Genomic DNA, 27,515 nt, shown 5'->3' on the forward strand with positions numbered 1-27,515 from the left:
TTTTCCACTGATGGGGGAAGCCAGATACAGACCTCTGCGACCAGAGCCAACCGCAAATGCCACCTGTATTACTCCAGAACAACCATAGAAAAGGGTTCTCTGGGAGATGCTTTCTCCCTCTCATAGGGTTCACCTCTATGCGTTCTCACCCCCACCTTTTGCTCCACAAGATCATCACCAAGATCATAGCAGAATGAGCCTGTGTGATCCTTATCGCACCAGCTTGGTTGAGACAAACATGGTTCCCTTACCTCCACAAAATGACAGTAGCTGATCTGAACATCTTTCCCCCACAATGCAATGTTCTTACTCAACATCATGGCAGAATTTTCCATCCTGAACCACACAAACTCCACCTCCACTCATGGTCTCTTCATGGCTACAGAATGCCAAGAACACCTGTTCAGAATGAGTAAAACAAATATTAATCAACAGTAGAAGAGAGTCCACCAGGAAAACTTGTGGACTAGATTCTCCATGTTGCTCAAACATAGCCACCCCATGCCTCTTGAAACTACCCTATTACCCTCATATTAGACTACCTGTTGCATCTAAGAGAATCCGACCGATCTTTTAATATGATAAAAGTACATGCAGCAGTGATAGTGGCCTTTCGATGCACCACTGATGGCAACTCTTTCTTTTCTAACCCAATCACCAAGAGATTCCTCACTGGCCTATAAAACACTTTCCCATCAGTTTGTCCACCAGTTCCCATCAGGGATCTTAACCATGTCCTTAAGAGCTTGACTAGACCACCCTCTGAGTCTCTAGCCACTTGCTTGTGGTCTTACTTATCCATGAAGGTTACCTTTCTGGTGGCCAATAACCTCTAGCAGGAGAGTGGGGGAGTTCGCCTCACTAATGGCTGACCCTCCCCCCCCCATATACAATTTTCACTAACGACAGACTGACCCTTTGGTCCCACCCAAAATTTCTCCGAAAGATCCGTTCTCCCTTCCACATTAACAGACCTATACACTTACCTGTGTTCTTCCCTAACCCACACGCTGATCCGTTCCAAGCTGCATGGCATACCCTTGACGTCTACAGAACACTCGCGTTCTACATAGATCAAACAAAATCATGGAGAATATCATCCAGACTCTTCTTAGCCTTCACCGAGTGTTCCCAGGGCAAAGCTGTCTCATGCCACTGGATTTCATTATACATCCACACATGTTACATCATCCACAACAAAGAACCACCAGGCACCATCACTGCCCACTTGACTAGGGCCATGGCCTCTACAACTGTCCGTCTCAAAAACATACCCCTCCAGGACATTTGTAAAGCATCCACTTGGTCATCAGACCACACACCCTAACCCTAACCTCATCCATTGCGTCGTCTATGGTTGTCGGATAAGCGGTATTATTCTCAATGGCAGGGCTTCAAACCCACCTCCACGATTTGACTACTGTTTTCTAGCCACCTAGCATGGAACACCCCTGGGGATATCACTTGCAGAAGAGAGAGTTACTCACCCCGTGTAGTAATGGTGCTTCTTCGAGATGTCTCTTTTCCCCCCACCCCCGATTGGTGTTCCACTATCTTCCCTCCTTCTCCTGCTTGGAGCCCAATGCTCTAATTCTAAGGGCAGAGAAGGAATGTAGGAAGCCATGCTGCATGTGCGCCTAACATACACCAATGGCACAAGGAGGCACCAGGACGCGTGCATGGTGCGGCGGGGCACTGCTAGAAATATCTCCGATTGCTGGAGCAAGGATGAACCAGCATCCAGAGTGGAGCACGCATGGAGGTCACACATCTCGAAGAACCACCGTTATTGCACAGGGTGAGTAACTCTCTCATTCATCTGCAAACCTCTGGGAGAAAATAAGGTGATAGGTAAAAGCCAGCATGGATTTGTAAAGAACAAATTGTCAGACCAATCTGATAGCTTTCTTTGATAAGACAATAAGCCTTGTAGATAAGGGAGAAGCAGGGCATGTGGTATACCGAGACGTTAGTAAGGCATTTGATGTGGTCTTGTATGACCTTCTTATCAATAAACTAGGCAAATACAACTTAGATGGAGCTACTGTAACGTGGGTGCATAAATGGCTAGATAGCCATTCTCAGAGTAGTTATTAATGGTTCACAGTCATGCTGGAAGGGCATAACAAGTGGGGTTCTGCAGGGGTCTGTTTTGGGACCAGTTCTATTAAATATCTTCATCAATGATTTAGATGATGGCATTGAGAGTACACTTATTAAGTTTGCAGATGATACGAAGCTGGGAGGGGTTGCAAGTGGTTTGGACGATAGGGTCAAAATTCAAAATGATCTAGACAAACTGGAGAAGTGGTCTGAGGAAAATAAGATGGAGTTTAATCAGGACAAAGGCAAAGTACTCCATTTAGGAAGGAACAATCCATGTCACACGTACAGAATGGGAAGTGACCGTCTAGGAAGGAATACTGCAGAAAGAGATCTAGAGGCCATAGTGAGGACCACAAGCTAAATATGAATCAACAGTGTGACACTGCAAAAAAAGCAAACATGATTCTGGGATACATTAACGGGAGTATTGTGAGCAAGACACAAGAAGTCATTCTTCTGCTCTACTTTGCACTTATTAGGTCTCAGTTGGAGTAGTATTGTGTCCTTCTAGGCACCACATTTCAAGAAAGATGTGGAGAAATTGGAGAAGGTCCAGAGAAGAGCAATAGAAATGATTCAAGGTCTAGAAAACTTGAGCTTTGAGGGAAGACTGAAAGAATTAGGCTTTTTTATTTTAGAAAAGAGAAGACTGAGAGAGGGGACATGATAGCGGTTTTCAGGTATCTAAAAGGGTGTCACAAGGAGGGGAGAAAATTGTTCTCCTTGGCCTCTGAGGATGGGACAAGAAGCAATGGGCTTAAATTTCAGCAAGGTAGGGTTAGGTTGGACATTAGGAAAAACTTCCTAATTGTCAGGATGGTTAAACACTGGAATAACTTGCCTAGGGAGTTTGTGGAATTTCTATCATTGGAGATATTTAAGAGCAGGTTAGACAGACATCTATCAGGGATCATCCAGATGGTGCCTGGTTCTTCTGGGAGGCCGGGGACTGGACTTGATGACTTCTCAAGGTCCCTTTTAATTCTAGTATTCTATGATTCCTGCATATCCCTCCAGGCAACTTTAGATTCAGCGGATTCTGGTATCCACACGTTGACCACTGACATAATAGTGCACAGGAGCTCCTGATTGCAGGTGTTGAACCTTACTTCAAAGGTCCAGAACACTATACAAGACATCCCTTTCAATGGGGCTGTCTTTTCACCAGACTGACTCCAGGTTACATAGCCTTAAGGACTCCAGGCAGGTTAAAATGTTCCCCTACAGGTTTATGTGTGTTACCCATCCTGATAAATGGACACACAACAGACATCTGGATTGATAACACACATAAACCTGTAGGGGAACATTTTAACCTGCCCAGACACTCAATCGTGGATTTAAAAGTAGCCATTCTGCAAAGGAATTTCTCTGTAATTGGGTAGTGAGATTGCTGAACTGAAATTTATTCACAATTTGAGATTGTTACTCCAGGCTTGAATAAAGATATTAACTGGTTATTGCACTATAAAGCCAATTTCTCCTGCCTTTGACATTGACATTTTCTCATCAAAAGCTATGAATGGAACACACACATATTAGTGGAATGAGGGCGACCTTTGTGCCTTCCTGATTCTGGCTTTTCTAAAGAGCTGGAGGGGATGGCCATAGCAGAATTTTAGGCAGTGCTGCCCAAAATATTTGCAGTGCTCTGCTCTGGCCCCATCCTGCTTTGGGGTTACTTTATGCTGATACAGCTGGTATAGTGGTTGGTCTGTGGGGAGAGAATCCCTTGCCGTGAACTCTATGAATCCCAATAGTTCTTTGTGTAGTTGACTGGAGAATATCTTTAACATTACTATTAAAATAATTTATCTTAGCTTGATGTTTTAAAAATGTCAAGATTCATTTTTCTGACATTATGCCAACTGAAAAAAATCTGTTCAAGTGCTTATGAAGTTATGTGGCTTCTTTGTAAAATTATTATGGGATTTTATTTAGGTCTATGATAGTAGTAGTCGACATCAGAACTTAAAACTTCATAAAAATAAAATTTTCAACTAAAAAGGCTTGAGTGTTTTATCTTCAGGTTATTGCCTCTCACAATAGTATTAAAAACTTAAAAAACAAGAAATAGTCTAGTAGCACCTCAAAGACTAACAAAACATGTAGATGGGATCATGAGCTTTCATGGGCACAACCAACTTCAGATGACTGGAGTGTTGGAAGTCCAGATCCAAGAATGAATAAATGAAGGAAGGGGAGGAGGGAGGAGGAGGAGAGAAGGGGAAAAAATGGAGGGGAGGAAGAGAGAAACAGGGATAAGATAAGCTTTGGAGGGATAGCTGAGTAGTATTAAAGTTCATTGTTATCCATAGTAAAGAATTTGGCAAATGATGATGACACCTCTGTATGAGTTTTTTTAAACCAGATTTTTTTATCCTCTCCAGTATGTTTAAAATTAAAAAATCATGTTTATAATTAGGTTTTTCATTCATTCTGTAGAAAAGCATTCCATGGCTAGCAAGGGTAACTCATACGGAGATTGGATTTTGCAAGAAAAAAAGTAATGGAATATTCTGTAATGTTCATAATATAAATACAGAACCTGATTTTTTTATCTTGTGTCCCATCCCCATCAAAAAGACTCTAATAGTTGTACTCTTATTTGAAGTGTGTAGTAGACAAAGTACCATTCTAGGTTTAACAGTAATACAATGATAATATGTGTGTTTGGCATTATTGTTTATATAACAGAGAGGACAGAGAAGCACGGTTCCTAGCTAGCAAAATGGGAATAGTGGCAGCATTTCGATCATGGGCAGGTAAGTGATTTTTTTTTTTTTTTTTTTTTGGTCTTCCACCTTAATTATCCCCAAACACACACCCAATTTGTATGTCAAGAAGCGTATTTAAAGCAGTCTCATTTAAGTACAGAATCTGGTCCTATGAGTCTACTTTGTCTTGTCTTCATCCTACCTTGCCTGCAATATAAGGAAAGCCTACAAAAATCTATATAGGCTTTGTCAAACTGCTGAAGATAAATTTTTGAATGGAGGGAAAAGATAACCCTTTGATATGCCCTTTCTTTTTCTCCCACTTTGTCCTCCACTTTCTTATTTTTCCCTCTTGTTTGCTAATCTAGTCCACTTTTTTCTAGAAGTGCTGGAGGCTCTTCTCAGAAGTTCTGTAATGGGTTCATTTTCATTTCTTGCATTTTATTATACTTCCTAAAACAGTAGCTTTTAACAGCAATCAATATAATTTTAAAATGAATTGGGATTATCTGAGATTCTCCCATTGGGAACACCAATAAGATAGTTGTTCTGGAGGCAATTGTTTGCTAATTTGTAAAAAGAAGTAGAGAAATCAGAGAAGCAAGACAAACAAACTCCATTTTCTTTGCCTTCTGTTGCCTTCATTTAAAATTTAATTTACAGCTAAAGCTCAGGCTTGCTGATTGCAAACAAATTGACATTTCTGTGTACAGGTGACAGAGCATCTGGATTACTTTTTAATTTAACAATTACAAAATTATCATCATCTGAATATAAGGAGCTGCAGCATAAGAATCATAGAATCATGTCCTCTCTTAGTCTTCTCTTCACATTAAATAATTTTTTTCCAGTGTTCTTTTGTAATTGTTTTCTAGACCTTTAACTAGTGAATATACAATACACACCTGACCTATTGCTGGGGATTGCATAACTAAAGGGAAAATGTAATTATGAGAAAGTGATCATGCTTCATTCTATGAGACAGTTGAATTATTTTTATTAGTCTTTCGAAGAGTGTTTTAAAGCCTTTTTTGCTTTGATTATGAGACTCTAAATATACAATTTGTGTTTTCTAGGTATTATCAGTTTATGCAAGCCTGGGAATTCTGGAATCCAGTCTCTTATTGGCGTACTCTGTATACCAAATATGGAAATACGGGTAGGCAATCAGTCAGCTAATTACTGAGGGAATAGTATTCTATAACTGTGTGCACTTCTTGGAGGTATTTTGTGTGCTACTTCTGTGTTTTTAATATTTACATTTAACAATAACAGTAGGAAGAATGGTCAAGTAATTAGTTTTCTAGCTTAGGACCTGAAAGAGCTGGATTCAGGTCCATCACAAATTTCTTATGTGAGGTTAGGTAGATCACTTTGCCTTTCTGTACCTTAATTCTAATTCTGTAAAATGAAAATAATAGCAGTGCCCTGCCTTACGAAGGTGTTGTGGGAATAAAATACAGGCAACCCCCACACTTACAACCTAATTGTTTCCTGGAGAACCATCGTAAGTCAAACAGTCATAAGTCGAACCCTTATTTCCCATAGGCACAATGTTATAAATGGCAGTTCTGACCTGGAAACCCATTTCATACTCTAAAAATACCAAAATCAACTATGGATATGGAGGAAAACTAAACTAAATAGTTCAAATAATGCACAAAAATAACTGAAAAGTGAAGACCAATGTGGTGGGGAGACACGCAGTTCAAGCAGCAGCTGCAGACTGGCAAGTCTGACTGACCATGTGCATTTCCTGTTTTGGAATAAAGCATGGAGTCTGCGTTGTATGTCATCATAAATGAGAGCTGCGGCTGTAAATCAGGGGGAGTGGGGAGTTTAGGATCTATATCGCATGGAAAAAAATGGTCGTAAGTTGGGTGGTCATAAGTCAGGGGTCACCTGTACATGAAATATCTTGTGACAATCATATGAGGAGTAAAAGGGATCTTATAAGTAGACTTGGAAAGATCAGACTTTTATTTGTAAATGTCTGTAAACATCAATTTTACTGTACACACACAGCATCCAAAAGACTGCATGAGTTTTGATCACCATTTATAGATAGGTGCAGTAAGAACAATTATTTTGAAAACATTAAAATTTGATTTACATTCCATGTTTTGACATGTGCTGTTGACAGGGCTGGCCACAGACGGCAAGGTGGGGGTGGCTTGGCTCTGGACTCCTCAGAAGCAGCATGGCCTTGGGTGTAAGGGGTGGGTTGTGTGCTAGCTTCCCCTACCCAGCCCTCAGTACCACCTAGCCTGTGTTGCATGGGACTCTGGCGATAATTTAAAGGATCCAGGGCTCTCGCTGCGGCTGCCACCATGGTAGCAGTAGTGGCAGCCCAGATCCTTTTAAATCTCCAGGCTCAGGACTGCTATCCTCTTTATGTCCCTCCCCTGCTTCCTTTCAGCATGTTGACAATTTGTATTTAAGTTTTTTAATCTAACCATTTGTCATTAAGATTTCAGACCTTCCCACAACTGTGAAAATTAAAATTGCTGGACTTTTTTTTTGTAAAAACCTATAATTTTGTGCAATGGTTAAAGTTTAAATCAGTAAGGATTTAAATAAATGTTGATGCCAGTTGAAATTATAAAATATAAAAATCAGATTCTGTTAAGGTTTCTTCTGTGTAACTGAGATATAGATGTAGTAACTGGAAGAGTTAATAAGTTTTATTTGTAGTGCTGTATGTTCCTCTTGTATATCAAGACCGCTTTGCATAGACTTACACAATGATTAATTGGAGCTGAAAAGATCTTTATTTCTGAGATTGGGGCAGCATTTAATGTAGGAATTGTCCATAATCCTGGTGAGAATGAGAGTAAAACCAAAGTGCAATAGCCTTCAGTGAAAGTTTAAAAAAAAAATACATTTGGTCACTCATGTCTCTCTGAAGTAGGAAAAACACATGCAGTTGGATGGAGACTGACTGAACACTAGAATATGTATACAGGTTGGACCTCCATGGTCCGGCACCTTAGGCACCTGGCTGGTCCTGAACAAGGGAATTTGCTGGACATGGGAGGAGCCTGTGTCACCTGCCTCCCAGGCATCTGTTGGCTCCACTTCTGGCTCCAGCCACCCCCCCACTGTCTTCAGGCAGCTGCGCTGTCAGCCTTGGCTGGACCCCTCATTCCTGGGACTCCCTGCTGTGCTCCTGGCTGCTCCACCGGAGCTCCCTGCGCTGGCTGAGTTCCCTGCTGCTGGGCTCCTTATGCCACCAAAACCCCCTGCCGAAAGGCTTTCCCCCCAAATACCGCAAACTCCCCACACTGCCTGAGCCCCTCGCCACACTTCTGGTTGCACCACTGGTGGCTCACATAAGAGCTGCTCCCTGTAGCGATGTGCTACCAGTAGACCCCCCCTAAGTTCTCCCTAAGTAGCACATCGCTACAGGGAGCAGCTCTGTACAAACCACCAGAGCTCCCCACGCCACCTGAGCCCCCTGCAGTGCTGGACTCCCTCTCCCGGGACTTCTCACTGCACCACCGGAGATACCCCCAGCCACAGGGCTCTTTACGTCTCCAGAGCCCCTTGCCGCAGGGCTCCCTGCTGCACCCTACAGGATTCCACATGCTACCTGAGCCCTCTGGCGCTGTGCTCCCTGCATTTCCCTAGCCCCCTCCCACCACTGGCCTCCCTGCCCCAATGTGAAAGTTCCTGCAATCCTTCCAGAACAAGATGTTAAACAGGTGCTACTGAACTCCAAGCTCTTCAAAGCTAGATTAGCAATGCAGAGTGAGTGTTGGAGACCATGTCAAGCTTTCACACATCCTCTAAATCTGTCAAATGCATATTGCAGAATGTTATATACAGTGCGCTTTCAAAAACTTTGTCACTATTTATCCTCGACCAAGCATGCGTATTTTAGGGCTGTTGGATGAGTTGAAATTATTAGTTATTTCTTAAATGGTTTGTAATAAGTATTCTAGTGGCCAGAAGAGTTACTTTTAGAAAATTTGCAATTCCCTCCTTCATACCCAGACAGGCAGAGTGAGCTCTCTACAGCTGCATTAATGGAAATAAATGACTCTATCTAATAGAAACATTTGAGAAAAATATGAGGTTGTCTACTAACACATGACACTATTGCATGCCTTTGAAGTTTAGTACATATTAGATCCTGATAAGTGTAGACTATGTTTTCACTTACTTTCCTGTTTAGTCACTTTAATGCCCTGTGTGACCTTTGAGTTAGGGATTTTTGTTTTGTTTTGGGGTTGAATTGGCATATGTTCCCTCCTCCCCCCACAGGCTTAACAAATTACGAACACTGAACTTCGTATGCTACTTCCTCGTGTTTTTTTGTTTCGTTATTTGCTTACATTTTATATATAAACAATAAAAGTTTAATAAAAAAAGCAATGAAGACAAATTGAGTGCAACAGCTTTTGTGTCTTTCATTTGGGGTAACTTTGTAACTTTCAAGATAGTGACTTTTTCTACTAACTTTAAAATGAAGTTCAGGTTTTTAATTGCTTGTGAAAATATTTTCCTTTTCTATTTGTAGCGAGGCCTTCTTGAGGTTCTTTATGATATATTTCGCCTTCCTCTCCCTGTTGTGACAGAAGAATTCATAGAAGCACTTCTCAGTGTAGGTAGGTATTAAGACCAATGTAAGGTACAGGTTATCCTACTTATTTATTAAAAATTTTGAGTCCTTAACTTACTGTTGTAAGGAAAACTATGTCAGTATTGAATATCATTCAACTTGTTTTTAAAAAATAAAAATAAAAATTGCTTGTTTTTAGCTGTTGATTACTTTCAAATGTATTTCCCATATTCTGGCTTCTATTCATTTTATTACTACATCATCTGTAAAAATAGTGCAGGAAATTACTGTGGGAGCAATCAGACTTAAAGGACACTAGGTAACTGCATTGCTGTAGGGTATAAGGATGTTAAAGTGTAATTGAATAGTCATGTAACCGCATGAAATTTAGTGGTTACATGACTATTCAGTAATCCCCAGCGGACTATTTTGATAGCTCCCGGCCACATTCCCAGAGAGCCCTCTGCTACCCTGCACTGCTCCATCTCTATCAGGAATGGCAGGCGGGTGCCTGCTTGAAAACCAGCTCCCCGTGCAGACCAGCTGCCTGATGTCCCTACAGAGGCAGCAGCACAGGGTGGCAGCAACCCCTTTCCATGGACCTCTAAGCTCCCCGTGGACAGGGGTTGTTGCCATGGACCAGCCTATGTCCACAATGGGCCTAGGCATGCCACAGACAGAGGCTCCAGGGGATGCAGAACAGCCTCCATACGCGAGGAGCTCGGACCCCCATGGTTAAGGGCAGCAAGCGGGGGGAATATGTGTAGCTAAGTTCCCTGTTAGCTGTGTGCCTGTACGGTCCCACAACTGTTTTCTGCTTAGAAGTTCAAAGCTCCCGTGCAGGCAGGGATCTCAGCTGACTGGTGAGGGGCAAGGTGTCATCTTGCTGAGCAAGCAGCTAAATGGAGATGTTCTATGCTTGAAATGAAGCAGCTCCCAGAGCAGGTAAAGGGAGATGAGACAATAAGTGGTGAGAGATTATGAGAGTAAGTAATTGGCTGATTAGGAGTCGGCGGGGAGGGGAGTTTGGAGAGTCTGTCTCTGTGAGGAGAGAGAGGCAGAAACTTGGTGGTACTCAAACCTCCTGGGAAGGAGGATATAGGGGGCTGACTGCATGGGGTAGGTGGAGGAAAGGGGTAGTTTGTTTGGGGTGTCTAACTCACTTGTTGCAGGCCTCTCTGTTAGGCTGCGTTGGAAGGAGTGGGGAAAAGCAGACTGTATGGGATGTAGGTGTGCGCGCTAGGAGGACATTTGCATGATTACATTTCAAACAAAGTTTACATAGGTGTTAATGGCTTATGGTAAAGAAAGATTCTTTTAAGAGAACATTTTGGAATATTGCAGATATCTAAAACGCTGATTTTAATGATTTTTAAACCCTATGTTACTAATTAACACATGATGTATTGTATTGCATTAAGGCCAGATCTTTGCTCTGTGGTCGAGTTCTGGCTCTTATGAGTCAGAAGTAGCAAGTACTCCAAGGGTAGTGTTAATTTTCTTTATTTGATTTCATATTAAATATCATAAGCATTGCTCCTTGTTAAATATCCCTTGTTTTAATATATTTTCTTCCACACACATGGGCTGCTTAAAATTATATGTGCATGTGTGTGTTTTGTTTGTTTTGCTGGTACACAACCACACTCTCTCAACCTCAATATTGATGGTGCACATAAGAAATTTCAACCCGCTCAAAAGAAAATTCAGCCAACACAAGGGTAGAAAATGTTAGAGGGAACAGTGATGTGTAGTCAACAAGATTAACCGATAAGCCTTGGCTCATCAGTTAATTGTGTAGTCAACTATATGTTGACATCCCTACTAGGGTGATAGTCTACTTCATAGAAAAAGAGTTAGTCATGGAAATCTGTGGTTAACATCTATTGTTGGGAGGCAAGGGAATGTTGTAGTGTTGCATAGTATTGCCTAAGAGAATTCGTCTTTAATAATGTGAATCCTTGCTGCTATCAGTGTTACATTTCTCTTCTTAAACATATTCCAAATAAGTCTCATTAATATTAGTTCCTTCTTTTTAGGTTCATTTGTCAAATTTAAATTATGCTGCTTTGTAGTCTTTTCATTTTAAGATGCATTAGAGGGGTAAGATATTTCAGCAATACTCAAGAATTCAAGACAAGTTAAGTTTTAGTGGACTAATATATATGCTGTATATACTTGTTCATAAGCAGACCCCCCCCAAGTTAAAAAAAAAAAATGCAAAAATCGCAATGACCTGTTCATAAGCTGTCTCTGTGGTTTGCAACTTCTGGTCCAACATCGTCAACATAAACTGCTGGCACGTCGGAATATTTTGTTGATCTGGAGTGTTTGCAGCATAGAGCCTCCCAGCTCCCATTGGTGGCTGTTCACCATTCCTAGCCAATGGGAGTTGTACAAAGCAGCACCAACCGAGGAACGTGCTGGCCACCACTACCTGCCACTCCCATTGACCTGGAACAGTAAACAGCAGCCACTGGGAGCTGAGGGGCTCCGTACCTGCAGATACTCCAGGTGCATAAAAGTGTGCAAACGGTTTGTCCTGCTGCGCTGGGAACTGAAGTTTGCTGCCCACCCCAAGTTAAAAAAAGAATGGTAAAACACAATGACCCATTAGTAAGTCAGCCTCCGCATGCAAAAATAACACAATGTTGTAAAACTTTTTAGAGCCTACGAGTGCATTCAATACATAAGAATGTAAGAACATAAAAATGGCCATACTGGGTCAAAGGTACCCAGTACCAAATGTCCATCTAGCCCAGTAGCCTGTTTGCCGACAGTGGCCACCGCCAGGTATCCCGGAGAGGGTGGACCAAAGAACAATGATCAAGCAATTTGTCTCGTGCCATCCGTCCCTGGCCTCTGACAAACAGAGGCCAGTGACACCATTCCTACCCCCTAGCTAATAGCCTTGTATGGACCTAGCCTCCATGAATTATCTTGCTTCTCTTTAAACGCTGTTATAGTTCTAGCCTTAACAGCCTCCTCTGGCAAGGAGTTCCACAGGTTGACCATGAGCTGTGTGAAGAAGAACTTTCACTTATTAGTTTTAAACCTGCTACCCGTTAATTTCATTTGGTGTCCTCTAGTCCTTATATTATGGGACCTAATGAATAACTTTTCTTTATTCACCCTCTCCACACCACTCATGATTTTATATACCTCTATCATATCCCCCCTTAGTCTCCGCTTTTCCAAACTGAAAAGTCCTAGTTGCTTTAGCCTCTCCTCATATGGGACCTGTTCCAGACCCCTGATCATTTTAATTTCCCTTTTCTGAACCCTTTCCAAGGCCAAAATATCTTTTTTGAGGTGAGGAGACCACATCTGTACACAGTATTCAAGATGTGGGCGTACCATAGTTTTATACAGGAGCAATAAGATATTCCGTGTCTTATTTTCTATCCCTTTCTTAATAATTCCTAACATTCTATTTGCCTTTTTGACCACTGCAGCACACTTTGCGGATGTTTTCAGAGAACTATCCATGATAATTCTAAGATCTCTTTCCTGATTTGTCGTAGCCAAATTAGCCCCCATCATATTATACGTATAGTTGGGGTTATTTTTTCCAATGTGCGTTACTTTACACTTATCCACATTAAACTTTATTTGCCATTTTGTTGCCCAATCACTCAGTTTTGTGAGATCTTTTTGAAGTTCTTCAAAGTCTGCTTCTGTCTTGACCATCTTCAAAAGTTTAGTATCCGCAAACTTTACTATCTCACTGCTTGCCCCTTTCTCTAGATCATTTATGAATAAGTTGAATAGGATTGGTCCTAGGACTGACCCTTGAGGGACACCACTAGTTACCCCTCTACATTCTGAAAATTTACCATTTATTCCCACCCTTTGTTTCCTGTCTTTTAACCAGTTCTCAATCCATGAAAGGATCTTCCCTCTTATCCCATGACAATGTAATTTACACAAGATCCTTTGGTGAGGGACTTTGTCAAAGGCTTTCTGAAAATCTGAGTGTACTATATCTACTGGATCCCCCTTGTTCACATGTTTGTTACCCCCTTCAAAGAATTCTAATAGATTAGTAAGACACGATTTCCCTTTATAGAAACCATGTTGACTTTTGCCCAACAAATTATTTTCTTCTATGTGCCTAACAATTTTATTCTTACCTATTGTTTCAACTAATTTGCCCGGTACCGACGTTAGACTTACCAGTCTGTAATTGCCAGGATCACCTCTAGAGCCCGTTTTAAATAGTGGTGTCACGTTAGCTATCTTCCAATCAGTAGGTACGGAAGCTGATTTAAGGGATAGATTATAAACCACAGTTAACAGTTCTGCAATTTCCCCTTTGAGTTCTTTTAGAACCTTTGGGTGAATGCCATCCGGTCCCGGTGATTTGTTCATGTTAAGTTTTTCTATTTGTTCCCAAACCTTCTCTAATGACACTTCAATCCAGGACAGTTCCTCAGATTCATCTGCCACAAAGGACGGTTCAGGTTTGGGAATCCCATTTTTTATTTAGCCAGTAGTTCAGACAAACTTGTTTACATTTGTGGGAGATAATGCTGCCTGCTTTTTGTTTACAGTGTCACCTATAAGTGAGAATAAGCATTCAAATGGTGCTCTTCTTGTAGCCAGTATCACAGAATATTTACATGACATTTGCATGTATCCCTTCATGCTTCAGCCATCATTCCAGATACTATGCTGATGATAGGTTGTGCTTGATAACATTTCAAGGCAGTGAGACTGATGCATGTTCATTTTCATCAGCTGAATCAGTTGCCACCAGCAGAAGGTTGATTTTTGTTGGTTCAGGATCTGGAGTTTCCACACTGAGTGGTGTTCTTCTGAAAGCATGAACCACATCTCCTCCCCCTCAAATTGTGGAAGGCACTTCAGATTCTTAAATCTTGTATTGGTGCTATAACTGTCTTTAGAAATCTCACATTGGTATCTTAGTTTTGTGAAGTCAGTAGTGAAAGAGTTGTTAAACTGAACATGTGTTAAGTCATCATCCAAGATTATTACTATAACATGAAATATATGGCAGAATGTAGGTAAAACAGTCAGACACACACAATTCTTTCACCAGAGTTCAGCCAAAAATTTAATCAATGTATTATTTTTTTACTAAGCACCCTCAGCATGGAAGCATGTTCTCCGGATGGTAGCCAAAGAATGAAGGGGCATATGAACTCTTATACTTAGCATACTAGCTGATAATTATGTTGCGATGCTGGCTACAAAAGTACCATGTGAATGAATACCTGTTCTCATTTTCATGTGACATTGTAATTAAAAAGCCAGCAGCATTATCTGCTGTAAATGTAAACAAATGTTTTGTCTTACCTATTGGCTGAATAAGAAGAAATGAGTGGACTTGTTGGCTGTAAAGTTTTACATTGTTTTTGAGTGCAGTTCTGTAACCAAAAAAAAATTGTAAGTGCAAATATTTGTAGTAATAAATCTTCCCAGCCTTCCAAGTTAAATCTTGGGTGGAGTTTCTGACTAAATCTTGGTCTACATTACAAAATTCTGAACATGGGAGCAGAACACTGTTTAGCAGTCAGTGAATAGTAGAACAAATATTTCTCATATTGTTAGCAATACTACTTATCTGAAATCCCAAGAACTGGTGCTTGTGTGTAATATACATTAAGTCCCTTTCTACTGAGGGAGTAAAAGATAATACCTCACCCAATTTGTGTGTCACATTAAATTTTAGTTAATCTGAATTATGATACTTGTTAATAACAAGTTTAATGCTATATTAAAATCTGCACTTGAGATTAGAAGAAACAAAGCAACTTAGTGCTAATGTAAAGCAATTATTAGAATAAATTATTCAACTGCAGACATTAAAATGACCCTTAAATGTTACATTTATTGATGTCCATATTTTTCTTGTTCTAGATCCAAGTCGGTTTCAGGACTGTTGGAGACTTTCTGATGGTTTTGTAGCTGCTGAATCTAAAACTATATTACCCCATCGAGCCAGATCAAGGTAGTATTTTGTGACTGAAACTAGATGATTTGTTGTAATGTTGTTTGTGACACAAGCTGTAATGTTTTCTGCTTTTTACTATGAGAGAGAGAAATAAAAACAAAAGAAACTACCCATTTTACATTGTGTGCTTTTTTCTTTTTTTTTTTTTTTGGGTTTTAAGACCTGACCTCATGGATAATTATTTGGCTTTGGTGCTTTCGGCTTTTATTACTAATGGACTTTTAGAAGTAAGTGCAGAGTTTGTTAGAATTACTATTTCTTCAGCATAATGTTAAAATGTGTGTACAATAAACACAGCTATTTCAGTAAATTTTTACTTTCCTTTAAGGGTCTGGTTGAAGTAATTACAAGCAGTGATGACCATGTGTCTGTGAGAGCAACAATCCTGTTAGGAGAACTTTTGCACATGGTAAGTGAGAGCTTATTGTTCATTATAGACAAGATTGATAGTGTCACACATCGTTAGGGTTGCTTTAACCACGATATCAGCTTTTGCCTACCTGCAATCCTTTGTTTCACTACACACCTTCCAACTTGTGCACAAATAAAGGGGAGTGGAGAGAGAGGTCCCCTACAGACATATTTTCACTACACAACCTTTTTCATCCCAGAGCTTCCTCCTTATCCATATCATGTTGGTTTGACATGGTTTGTTTAAAAATCTATGCAGATTATTGAATGCCACCTTGTCTTCTTCAGTTTGCTAATTATTCCTTAATTATTTACTCTATTATCTTTTGTGATATAGCTATTAAAGCAGAATAGTCTGTAATTTCATGGTTTGTACTTGTTTCACCTTTTTTATATGCCATATATGGGGCATAGTATCTGAGAACCTTCCAGTAGTACATTATGTGATGTGTCTAATATATATCACATGTGGTTTATTCTTTCTCTCAGTTCTTACCCTAGGGAAAGGATGAATGTGTCTTGTTTTAAATAGAAATTTGTCTTTGTTCTTTACATTTTGCACAATGCTCAGCTACAGAATGCAAGACTGAATAAATGCACTTGGAGCAGAAGGTGGTGAACTTGTGACTTGGTCCTCAGATCCTGTGGGATTTGGTATCACAGTCACAGACCAGTTCCTAAGACTATATCCTACGTGGATGATCTTTTACCCTTTTGGTTTAAAGTGTCCTTCTGTCTGAACAGAGTTGTCAGCTCTGGTCTTCATCCTGGACTCTCTTAAATAGGCTGGTCCAGGCCATTGAGCACCTTGAAGATAAGAACTAATAACTTTAACTTGGCTTTTGATAATGTATAGAAAACAAATGTAGAAATCAAAGAGCTCATCAGAGTCGCAGTTGCTGAGAACAGGGCATTGCAGCTCTCTGCTATTTCATTGCAATTGGTCATTGTGAGAGGGACAGGCATTTACTGAGAAAAGATAAGAGCAAGGGGAGCTACTGAGACTGGGTTTGAGGAGAAGGCAAAGCAGGCATCTCCAAACTGGGAAGGGGCATACCAGCAGTTCCTACTGCTGTTTCTATGGCACTTCCTGTGCAGCTGGTGCCCACCTCCAGAAAACTTTCATTATGGGGGCTGTTGAACCCCTACTCCTTTCCTGTGTCTACTATCCCTCAATCAGCACCTGGTTTAAAAGGGGGGTATTTGGGATGGTTCAATGGTCTGATGTGAGGGGCAGTTATTTCATAAACAAACAAATGGATGATCTGTATGTCAGAGATGGGAGTCAGTTTTAGTTCTGATAAGGATAGTTCCATCCTGGACACTAAAACTTCATTTTTGTAATTTTTAAACATGTTTGCACAAGCGTTTATTGCTTTGATCAGTGCTTCAATCTTGAGTGATTTTGAATGTTTATAAGTGAATGAATTCTTTAGAGATATTATAGAAATATATTTGTGAACTTTCATAGTTGTCATCTGCAACACAAGTTTTTGCAGACAAATGTTTACAGTATGCCAAAGTGTCACTAGCAACTGAAAACCTCTCAATTCTTTTTCATATTTTTTTCCTGTATGTTGTTACTGGTATCATGGACTACTACATATGAAAGGAATAAGATAAACATTTGCTATCTTTCAATTCTTTTACTTTGGGCATTTGACCACATTTTGTATTGTGGTTTTAAACTCAAATTAAAAGTGAAAACAAGAAGTTAAGAAGGGGACTTCAGAGGCAAGTTCAGTCCCTACAACTAGTTTAAATGCCTTTTAATAAATGTGCTATATTTCAAGGTTGTGGGGTTTTTTAGTTTAAAAAAAAAAGGGCTTATTGTAAATGGGAATCTGTAATCGTGTATAAGAAGGGTGTTCCAAGACAGAGCTCTGTTATGTGGAAAGAGTAAAAGGGGCCATATTGTATCATTGTTTTGCATGGAAAAGTTATGTTACATTTAATTGATTTTTTTTTTGTGCTGATTGTGGGATAAAGCTAAAAATGTATAATATTAATGAATAGCTAGACCTAGTTTAATAACAAATGTATCTGTTTCAGGCAAACACAATCCTTCCTCATTCACATAGCCATCACTTGCATTGCTTACCAACGCTAATGAATATGGCAGCATCATTTGATATCCTGAAGGAGAAACGACTGTAAGCATATTAATGTTATACTGAGAATGTGTGAACATTTACAATTACATTTATTACAGTTAAACTGCTGTTCTTTTTAAAAAGCATGTGTACATATTTTGACCCATACTGGATTCATGTCAGTAGTTATTAATGGTTAGTACATATATGCAGTACAAGTAAATATTGTTTCAGTGTATAGTATATTAGTTCCAAAGCTATAATAACCTGACCATAATTAATACTGGAATTCTGACAGAATTGGAAAGAAGATTTTGATATGAGCAAGTTTGTTGTATTAAAATAATTTTGCATCAGGTATTACAATAATTATTTTTACAGAGCAGTTTATATTACTAAGAACAGACATGTTGTTAATAATAATAATAAATATATGACCAAACAGGTCATATTATTTGAGATATGTTCTGAATTTTGTCTCCCTGAAGTGATTAATGTATAGGATGTTAAAAAGGTTCATCCTTTAAACCTTGCCTTAGCCGGTGTTTAACTCTAGCTATATTATGTAGTAATTTGTCAAATTAATGAAGCATGAATAACAAAATTATAAACTGATGAGCAATGCAAGACTTTTGGTCTGAAATAAAAATGCTTAGTTTCAGAAAGACTTTGACTATCCAAGTGACTGATTTAAATAACACAGAAAAATAGCCTTTGTCTCCTGCTACAGCTTCTTTCATTTGAGGCTTCCATTAATTTTCAAAATAGAAAGCTATTTAATGTCTGATGCTAGTTTGATTAACTCCTGAATTGGCGCGTCTTGTTTTCTCTTAGTTTTCTATCTCTAATGTTCTCAAAAGTAATTTTCCATTGAAGCACAAGACTGGAGAATATAAATCTATTACAACTTGCACCTTTTAGAATTACAAAAGGACAACGAATAGTCCTGTGGCACCACAGTGGCTAACCAAACATAGAATCATGAGCTTTTATACATATCTTGGTTTTTGTTATTTCTACTCCAGTTCATCTGGTGAAGTGGGTTTTACTCATAGAAGCTCATGATTCTATATATTTTGGTTAGCCTCTAAGGTGCCACAGAACTACTTGTTTGTAAAGTTACAGACTAACCCCTTTGAGATTTTATAAAAGAATAGCAGTTTTACTCTTCCTTTTTTTTGAATTCAGAACAGTCGGATTTCTATTAACAACTTCTTGGTTGATCCAGACACATTTAATATAAGACTTAGCAATGGTGGCCTGTGTTTTATTGTAATACAATTTGTTAAACAGTAGTAAAATCAGTATTTTCCCTACTAGACGAGCTAGTGCAGCTCTGAACTGCTTAAAACGCTTTCATGAGATGAAGAAACGAGGACCTAAACCTTACAGCCTCCACTTAGATCATATTGTTCAGAAGGCAATGTCAACACACCAAAAAAGGGATCAATACCGTGTGCAGAAAGATATCTTTGTTTTAAAGGTATTTTGATTGACCGCTTACCTATTACTAAGCTTAATATTACATTTCAGAGTGTCTGCAATTAATTTGTTCTGATTTTTAAGCTACTCTCCAGAAATCCTGTTTCTTTTTAATATCACTACTTCTGTTTTTCTTTAGCCTATGATCCTTTATATGCTTTCTCTTCAGACGTCAGATAATTTAAGGGGTAGTCTGAGGTTTTGTTTTTAACTTTAATTAACTAAATTTAATTTCCTGTTTTGAAAATGAACGTATTTGACTTTTAAAACTTGAAGGCATGCTGAAAATCTAATGTATTTTTCACTACTTATACTGTCTACAGTTTCATATTTTTCTAAGTTTTATCAATGAAACTAGTCTAATTTCAAGACCTATTTTTAATTAGTTTAATTTTAGGCTGTCATTGCGGCACCCCAGTGTTGCAGTTTGAGATTTATAAACACACTAGTTTTTGTTCTTTTGTTTCTTTTTTTCAAAAACAAACGAAATAAAACAAAAGAGAGAAAATGCTTTTTCATTGGAATTTGTTTTCAGTTTAAAAAAAATGTATTAAACGTTAATCTGAGATTTGGACTTTATAATGTTTATTTCACTGCTGATAGTGTAACTTCGATATAGAAAGCTGTTTAAGTATTAGTAAAGTTGCAATATAATAAACTGATTAATGAATCAACTGTACATTTGATCATAAGCATTTTTATGTTAGGGTAATTTGCAGCAAAGAAACATACTACTTTCACTTTTTTTTCTGATATAGGATACAGAAGAAGCACTTGTAATGAATCTTAGAGATAGTCAAGTACTTCACCATAAAGAGAACCTTGAGTGGAATTGGAACCTAATAGGGACCATACTGAAGGTGAGCAAAGAGAATTCATGATAGTGGTTTTATGAAATAGGTTGAAGAAGTAATTTGGCTTCTTATGTGAGCTTAAAGTAGGGAAGTAACTGTTTAACTGGTTAACCAATAAGTAGATGCTTTTCAGTTTCTGTTATCAGGTGTAAACTGCTCACTTGGGTGCATTGGCTGCCCTGCACTGTGGGCTCTGCAGATGCATGCAGATTCTTCAGCGTGAGGCAGTCGGTGCCCTGAGAGCATGGCCATTCCCCCAGGAGTGGGGATGGGAGAACCTGCAGCACAAGGCAGGAGCCCCGGGAACTGCACTGCATTGCAGAGTCCCAGTGCAGATGAGTTGGCTCCATGGGAGCTACAGGAGCAGCCCTCCACTATCCTTACCTTCCTAGTTCCACCCTGCCATACAGCCACATGTAAAACCGTTAACCATGTAACTGATAGGACTTTTAACAGTTACACGGTTACTCTTTTTATAGATTTTTTTTTTTTTAACATCCTTAGCTTAAAGTTTTAATATTAGGAAGAAAGCTATTATAAGACACTTCCGAAGTCTCAGAAAACTAGGCTTTTGCTTAGTTTTTTCCTCCAGGTATGTTTATATACGCTGATATTTCTGCTTTTCAGAATGTCTTCTGGTGTTTCTATTTAATTCTTATTCTGAATTGAAAAACAAGAATTGTATTTAGTAGAGCACTAAGGTATCTCCTTATAACATTGGAGAATTTAGAATATAAAAAACTAAGAAGCCTTATGGTTAATTTTCCTGCAAATGCAGCATTTTCCATAAAATATATTTTCTAGTGCTTTAGCAAACTAAATTTTAAATAATACAAAGTATGAAGTTTCAGACTCTTCAAAATGCAACCCCATTTTGTTTTCTTTTTGTATTTTAGCTTCTTTAAATATCATGTTACTATCTCTCAGCATTCACTGGTGATTTTAAGTTAGTACCTCTAGAAATTAATTGACATTTACCCAGTTTAGATTATTAATAAAAATCAAATTTAACACATCCCTGGAATTGCCCACCTGAATACTATTCTTGAAATTCATGCTGACATTTATTCATTACCCTTAGGTGTAGGTTTTCATGTATTTGTTAGGGATGTGGCTCGTATTCAAAACAATTCAGATACTTTTAAATAATCATGTAGCACTATGAAATGCTTTGCTAAAATACAGTAATTTCCTTCAGAGTAGTGCTCAATTTAATGCTAATGAGAGAATGACAAATGACAGCGAAATAGAATAAGCAGCTATACCTTGTTTATTTGGAAATCATATTTGTCTGATTTTTTTTACTGCTATTATTACAAATAATTCATAAGATTTTTATAACTGAAAGAATAGAATTTTTTCTTTATTTTTTTTCAGCCGTTAACTTTGTGTTATCCACAATTAATGACAAGTGATCCTGACAGCATAATTTGTTGCCCTACTTCTTCTGTATTAGCATGGTGATATTGCTGTCATGCATTGCCCAGGAAGGAGGGACAATATTCATGTGTATGTTTTCCCCAGACCTTGCAAGAGGGTGTTTCCTTGTAACAATAAAGTACAGAGGACACTGAAGACGCAACAGGCAAGAATGAGCACAAAGGGGAAGTGGTAGCCAAAAGACTTGTACAAACATAAATCAAGGAACAGAAAAAGTCTGAAAATGCTGTTTAATAGGCGTTATATCAAAATATTGGATTTATTCAAACTTTTTTAATATAAAAATTCAAGTGACCCTCGTAACATGAGTTTTTTAAAAGTTTCTGTTTGTATACAGATAAAATAAGCTGACTTGGTTTTCAGTATTTTGAAATTTTATTCACTAGAATTTTGTACACAAATATATGGCCTACTCCCCTCAACCCAAACACCTTACCAAAGAGAAAATGGACTTCTCCATAAATAAATAGGAATTCTAAATGTTTCCAAACTCAATAACCATTAGCTGTATATTTATAAGTAACTAGAACCATGAATGAGTAACTCTATTCAGCTGTGCATAATTGAAAGAAAATAAAGATGTGATTACACTTCAGTTGTTACTGGCATGAAAGCATTCTTCACAGGTTTCTTTAGATTTTCACACACTAACCAAATAATTAATGAGAATTTTCTATATAGTAATTGAAGCATCTCTCAATGTATAGAAGCAAAGACATTTTAGTCTAACCTAAGAGAGATGTACAAGACTTATATAATTCCATATCTTCTCTCTTTTTTTAGTGGCCAAATGTAAATCTAAGGAATTATAAGGATGAACAATTGCACAGGTATGTAAAACTTATTTATATTTCCTGAGAGGTGAGGGGATCCTGAAATATTTCAATCAGCTATTCCTTGGAAATGTAATATGTATGAATTATGCTCTGAATATGGTCTGTGAAAATAAAATTTAAGCAATTAAGTTTTAAAGCTTAAATATAAGGAACAATTTATGAATGGTAAGTTATTTCCTGTGCCAAAGTGTGTAATATAAATACATTTATTCCCTAAAATAGAAGGCTGTCAACTAGCCAAATAGTCTTCATTGCATTTTAAACCTCAAAAGATTGTTTTCACTACTGTTTTCTTCAATTTTGAATTTGGTGGAAAATTTTTGAGAAACATTCCTGAGTAAAATAATTGTAGTCGCTTCCGAGCTGGTAACTGTAAAACAAAATGAAAGGGTGAAGATTTTTTTTTTAAGTAACAACTTTAAAATAAAATGTAGGAACTTTTTTGTAACAATATCTACCACTAAGTGCAGTGTTTCATGTACAAAGTATAATCTTTGGAACTAGGGCAATTCTTTTATCACTTCTGCTTCCATCTTTAAGTGTTAGTAAATATCTCTGGGACGTCACTTACAATGTAAACACTAAACAAACATTATTTTAGTTTAGTATACTACCTCCTCATTTTGCACTGACAGGATATTTTTCTGTAGACCTGTGAGGGAAACCCTTCTTCTAAGAAGCAACCCCTAAAGATAACATCTCTAGTGAGAGCCAGGTGTAAAGTAGCGATTAATTTCCTAGTCAGGTAGTCAATGGAATTTCCTAGTCGGGTAGTCAATAAGCACTTCCTCCTTTGAAATGTACAAGAGCCTCAGTGGGAACTCTTGTGGATTTCAAAGTTGGAATGCCATGTGGAACCCAGGGCCAGCGGGAAGTCTTGCTGACTCTGGGCTCCACTCAGGCACTTCCGCTTTGAAGTGCACAACAGCCCCTGTAGGGGCTGTTGTGCACTTCAAAGCAGACGCGCCACGTGGAGCCTGGGGTGAGCGAGGGATTCAGAGTCCCCGCTGGGGACTCTTGTACATTTCAAAGCGGAAGCGCTCACATGGAGCCTGGGGTCACTGGGGCACTCCCCACTGGCCCCAGGCTCCATGTGGTGTGCCAGCTCCCTGCAGCATTCAAATTGGCAGCGCCTCACAGAGCAGCTGTCCCTGGGCTCTGTGCAGTGCTGCTACTTTTAAGTACCCCCTCATGTCCCTCCCTCCCCCTCCCCCCTTGCTGCCTCTATCTGATAGTCTTCATTGCATTTTAAACCTCAAAAGATTGTTTTCATTAGTTCTTCAATTTTGAATTTGGTGGCAAAATTTTGAGAAACATTCATGAGTAAAATAACTAGTCACTTCCGAGCTGGTACTATAAAACAAAACGAAAGGGTGAAGATCTGATAGAGGCCACAAGGGGCAGGGAGGAGAGCGACTAGTCGACTCTCCAATAAGCATTTGTTTATCGGATAGTCGACTAGTCCTTCACATCCGTAGCTTTGACCTCTTATTTTTTTAGTAAAAATAATCAGACTACTTTTTAAGTGAAAATGTAAAAATGGATTGCTGTTCTGAGTGGTGGTGGTCATGATAATCAGTATGACCACAATCTAACTATCCCACTTTTTTCTTGCCCCTTTTATACACACACAATACGAAAGTAATTGCTAACTGGTAATACATGATAAAGGATTATTTTCCCGAATCATCTATTTATAATTTTTCTCTTTTCAAAAGAAAGTCTAAAATTCTGTGTAATCGTTTCCTAGATTTGTACTTTATTCAGGATTTACTCAGTAAAATGAGTGATTTTTTTTTGAACATTTAGTACATTGTGGAAAGCTAAAATGCTTTTTTACTATAAAATGTATTCTGTACTTGCAGAACTTCAAACGTTTATCTCCATGCTTTTACTGCCATTGAATACTCTAACTCTTGGTTACAGTTGACATAGATTTAAAAAATAGAAGTTCTTCAGTGTTGGATGATTCAGAGCCATAAACAGTTTAACTGAGTAATTACAAAAAATTGTTGACAACAAAAAACACTTTTTTTTCCCAGGCTTACTCTGTTACGTTACACAATATTCTCCATGGGGTAAATACACAGATTGTGCTGAAAATATTCTGAGTGGTAATGTTAGAGTAATAAAAATGGAAGAGCCTTGCACCTGTGGATATGGATATTTATGGATAGACATTGGGATCCACAGGGCTCTACTTTCAAGAGTCACTGTGGTCAACAGAGCCTGGTTCCATCCAGCCTGGAAGCCATTCATCATAGTGTCTCTTGATCCACAGATACACAGGGCTCCATTCCCAAAGGCTTCCAGGAAGGCTAGGACCACACTCCTCTTTGATGGCTACAGTGGCTCTTGAAAGTGGAGTCCTGCATATCTGTGGATCCCAGTATCTATCTGCATATATCAACATCCACAAGTAGACATTCCTATCCACTCAGGGCTTTACAAAATGTCTCTTCAACTCGATTAAATCACATCTTTGTTGTTCAAGTCATTGCTAGTCTTACTTAATCTTTGAGGGATTCATCTAAGCATAATCTGTAAGAATGTTTAATTATAAGTTATGTTAACTCCGATGTTCTTATCAGAGGTTGGTTATCTTGTGAATATATAAAGCAGCCTTACGAGGACTCCTTAACAATTTCTCTAGCCTGTGTTTTGTCAGTCAGACTTGGACAGAGGCTTGTTCTCATTCCTTCTGTAACTACTAACAAACTTAAAAAAAAATCAGTGTTTGTGTAGAGAGTCATAGATAAGGCTTAAGAAGCATTTTGTGTTTTCTTATACTTTGGTATGAAAGGTGTATACGAAATATGAGTAATGGCTTATATTAAGATAACTTATTACAAAAGTAAGACCCTGCTGCTGTAATCCTGAATTGATTCCATCTTATTCAGTGTACCTCTGCACTGAGACCATTATAAGGCTTCATGTTTCACCTCTAGTGATACTCAGGATCTGTGGAAATTTGCAAAGTAAGTACTTTGGGAAAATATGGTGCAACATGCATGTATTTTTCTCAAGGAAAAACATGTATCTGCCACTATGTAGTCTGACTTCTCTTAGGAATTCACAACAAATACTAGGGCAGATTAATTGTTTTAAAAAGCTTCCAAGAGAGGAGCACTTACTGGACCTTTAATAACTCCATTCATCTGAAGAAATGGGTTGTGCGTACGAAAGCTCATGATACCATCTACATGATCTGTTAGTCTCCAAGGTGTTGCTGGGCTATTTGTTGTTGTTTATTTTTCCAGTTACAGACTAACACAGCTACTCCTCTGAAGCTACAAAAAGTGGGACACTCTTATAGACAGACAAATAGGAGTAATCTCTGAACTTTTCACAGGATAAATGTGACAAGGAGACATTCTAATTGAACTTGTTTTATTGCTTGCTTTTGTTATTCACTGCAAAACATTTTTATTCTTCATATCTTTAATGTTTTGGTTTTTATTTTGTGGCATTCCCAAAAGCATAAAAAAAATTGTGACTCTTCATGTGGTCACATCTCTGAAATTGTTCTCTGGATATAATTGTTATTTGGGCTGCCTGATCTTTTTTCCTGCAGACTATAATTACAATAATTTGAGGATAAATCTACTTGGTGCCCATCATCCAAACCCATATAAAACCCTTTCATACTTCTGAAGCACACTATGAATTTTTAGGGTAATCAATTAATTCTTCTCATTTTAATCTTAATTAGATTTGTCCGACGATTGTTGTATTTTTACAAGCCCAGCAGTAAATTGTATGCCAACCTGGATCTGGATTATGCCAAATCTAAGCAGCTCACTGTTGTAGGTTGCCAGTTTACTGAATTTCTTCTTGAATCCGAAGAGGTGAGAAATGATTTCAGCTACAAGTTATAAGAAAAAATGTTTAACAGTTCTGTATGCTAGAAAAGTAAACTCTGAATTTTTAATAAAGAGCTTTGCAAGAAAACTTGCAAAGCTCTTTACTAAACCTTAATGTCAACAAAACTTTTAAAATTTTAAAAGACCATGTTGGCAAGTCTAGGGAAATCAAACTTAGAATCCTGAGATGCCCTAGCCAGCGTGTGAAGAAGTTCCTCAGTACTGTGGTGACTTGTATATTAAAAAGGAGTGTGTTGTTTTTTTTAAAGTAGAAACGGGTTTGTGGGATGTTTCCCAGTCTCTTGTTCAGTAGCAGGTGTGTATCCCTATTATTATGTTCAAATTCTATTACTTCTACTATACTAAAATATTTTACTTTGCCTTTATTTAGGGGACCAGAAAAGTGTTTTCCTAACTGTCATACTACATATATCAAAATTGTCTGAGAAATTTAAACCAATACATTTCAGTAAACTAAAAACAACTAAAGCTGTTCACTACCAGTAACAAATGAAAATATCTTATTCCTTTTGGGTAGGATGGGCAAGGCTATCTGGAGGAATTGGTTAAAGATATTGTGCATTGGCTCAACTCCTTCTCTGGATTGAAACCAGAACGCAGTCTTCAGAACAATGGGTTACTAAGTACACTTAGTCAGCACTACTTTCTGTTTTTTGGTACACTCTCCTGTCACCCTCATGGAGTGAAAATGCTTGAAAAATGCAATGTATTTCAGTGGTGAGTGTTTGTATTTACTTCGCTTTGTAAGGTGCTGTGGATGCATGTACGATCATTTATAAAAATCTGCAAGTAATAAATAAAGATATATGCCCAACAAAACTGGAAATCTCCTATATCTCACTGGATTCTCCAGTTTCTTTGGAAAAAACCTTCTTGGGCAGATGGATTTTGTAGAATGACCTTTTTTCCATGCATATCCGGCTGCCAAAAACATCTTGGTGACTGCATCAGGAAGAATTTTTCTACATATGCACTAGAAATATGAGAAAAAAGCAGGCAGCCTGCATTGTCAAATTCATGCTAACATTTCTTATTTATCCAGTATCAAATTTAACATTTGTTCTTACCTTAATTTTGTCCCAATATATTTGGTTGAATGGTAAAAATAATAGATTAGTGTATACAAAATGCTTAAGTTTAAAGTGGATTCC

General features: G+C 38.3%; 1 protein-coding gene across 1 annotated transcript in view; it reads left to right on the forward strand.

Annotated features, from left to right (window-relative positions):
* The window catches only part of RICTOR (RPTOR independent companion of MTOR complex 2), a 139,011-nt gene that overhangs the window by 75,318 nt on the left and 36,178 nt on the right, over nucleotides 1–27,515 (forward strand). Inside the window, exons 10-21 of the mRNA XM_006139479.5 lie at nucleotides 4,804–4,871; nucleotides 5,900–5,982; nucleotides 9,346–9,433; nucleotides 15,271–15,361; nucleotides 15,525–15,591; nucleotides 15,693–15,773; nucleotides 17,828–17,928; nucleotides 19,189–19,351; nucleotides 20,109–20,210; nucleotides 22,428–22,474; nucleotides 26,193–26,328; nucleotides 26,882–27,081. Coding sequence (XP_006139541.4) covers nucleotides 4,804–4,871; nucleotides 5,900–5,982; nucleotides 9,346–9,433; nucleotides 15,271–15,361; nucleotides 15,525–15,591; nucleotides 15,693–15,773; nucleotides 17,828–17,928; nucleotides 19,189–19,351; nucleotides 20,109–20,210; nucleotides 22,428–22,474; nucleotides 26,193–26,328; nucleotides 26,882–27,081 — 1,227 coding nt within the window. The remainder of the gene's footprint in view (nucleotides 1–4,803; nucleotides 4,872–5,899; nucleotides 5,983–9,345; nucleotides 9,434–15,270; nucleotides 15,362–15,524; nucleotides 15,592–15,692; nucleotides 15,774–17,827; nucleotides 17,929–19,188; nucleotides 19,352–20,108; nucleotides 20,211–22,427; nucleotides 22,475–26,192; nucleotides 26,329–26,881; nucleotides 27,082–27,515) is intronic.

Source organism: Pelodiscus sinensis, chromosome 6 (genome assembly GCF_052426305.1).
Source record: "Pelodiscus sinensis isolate ZL-2025 chromosome 6, ASM5242630v1, whole genome shotgun sequence".
Taxonomy (NCBI): Eukaryota; Metazoa; Chordata; order Testudines; family Trionychidae; genus Pelodiscus; species Pelodiscus sinensis.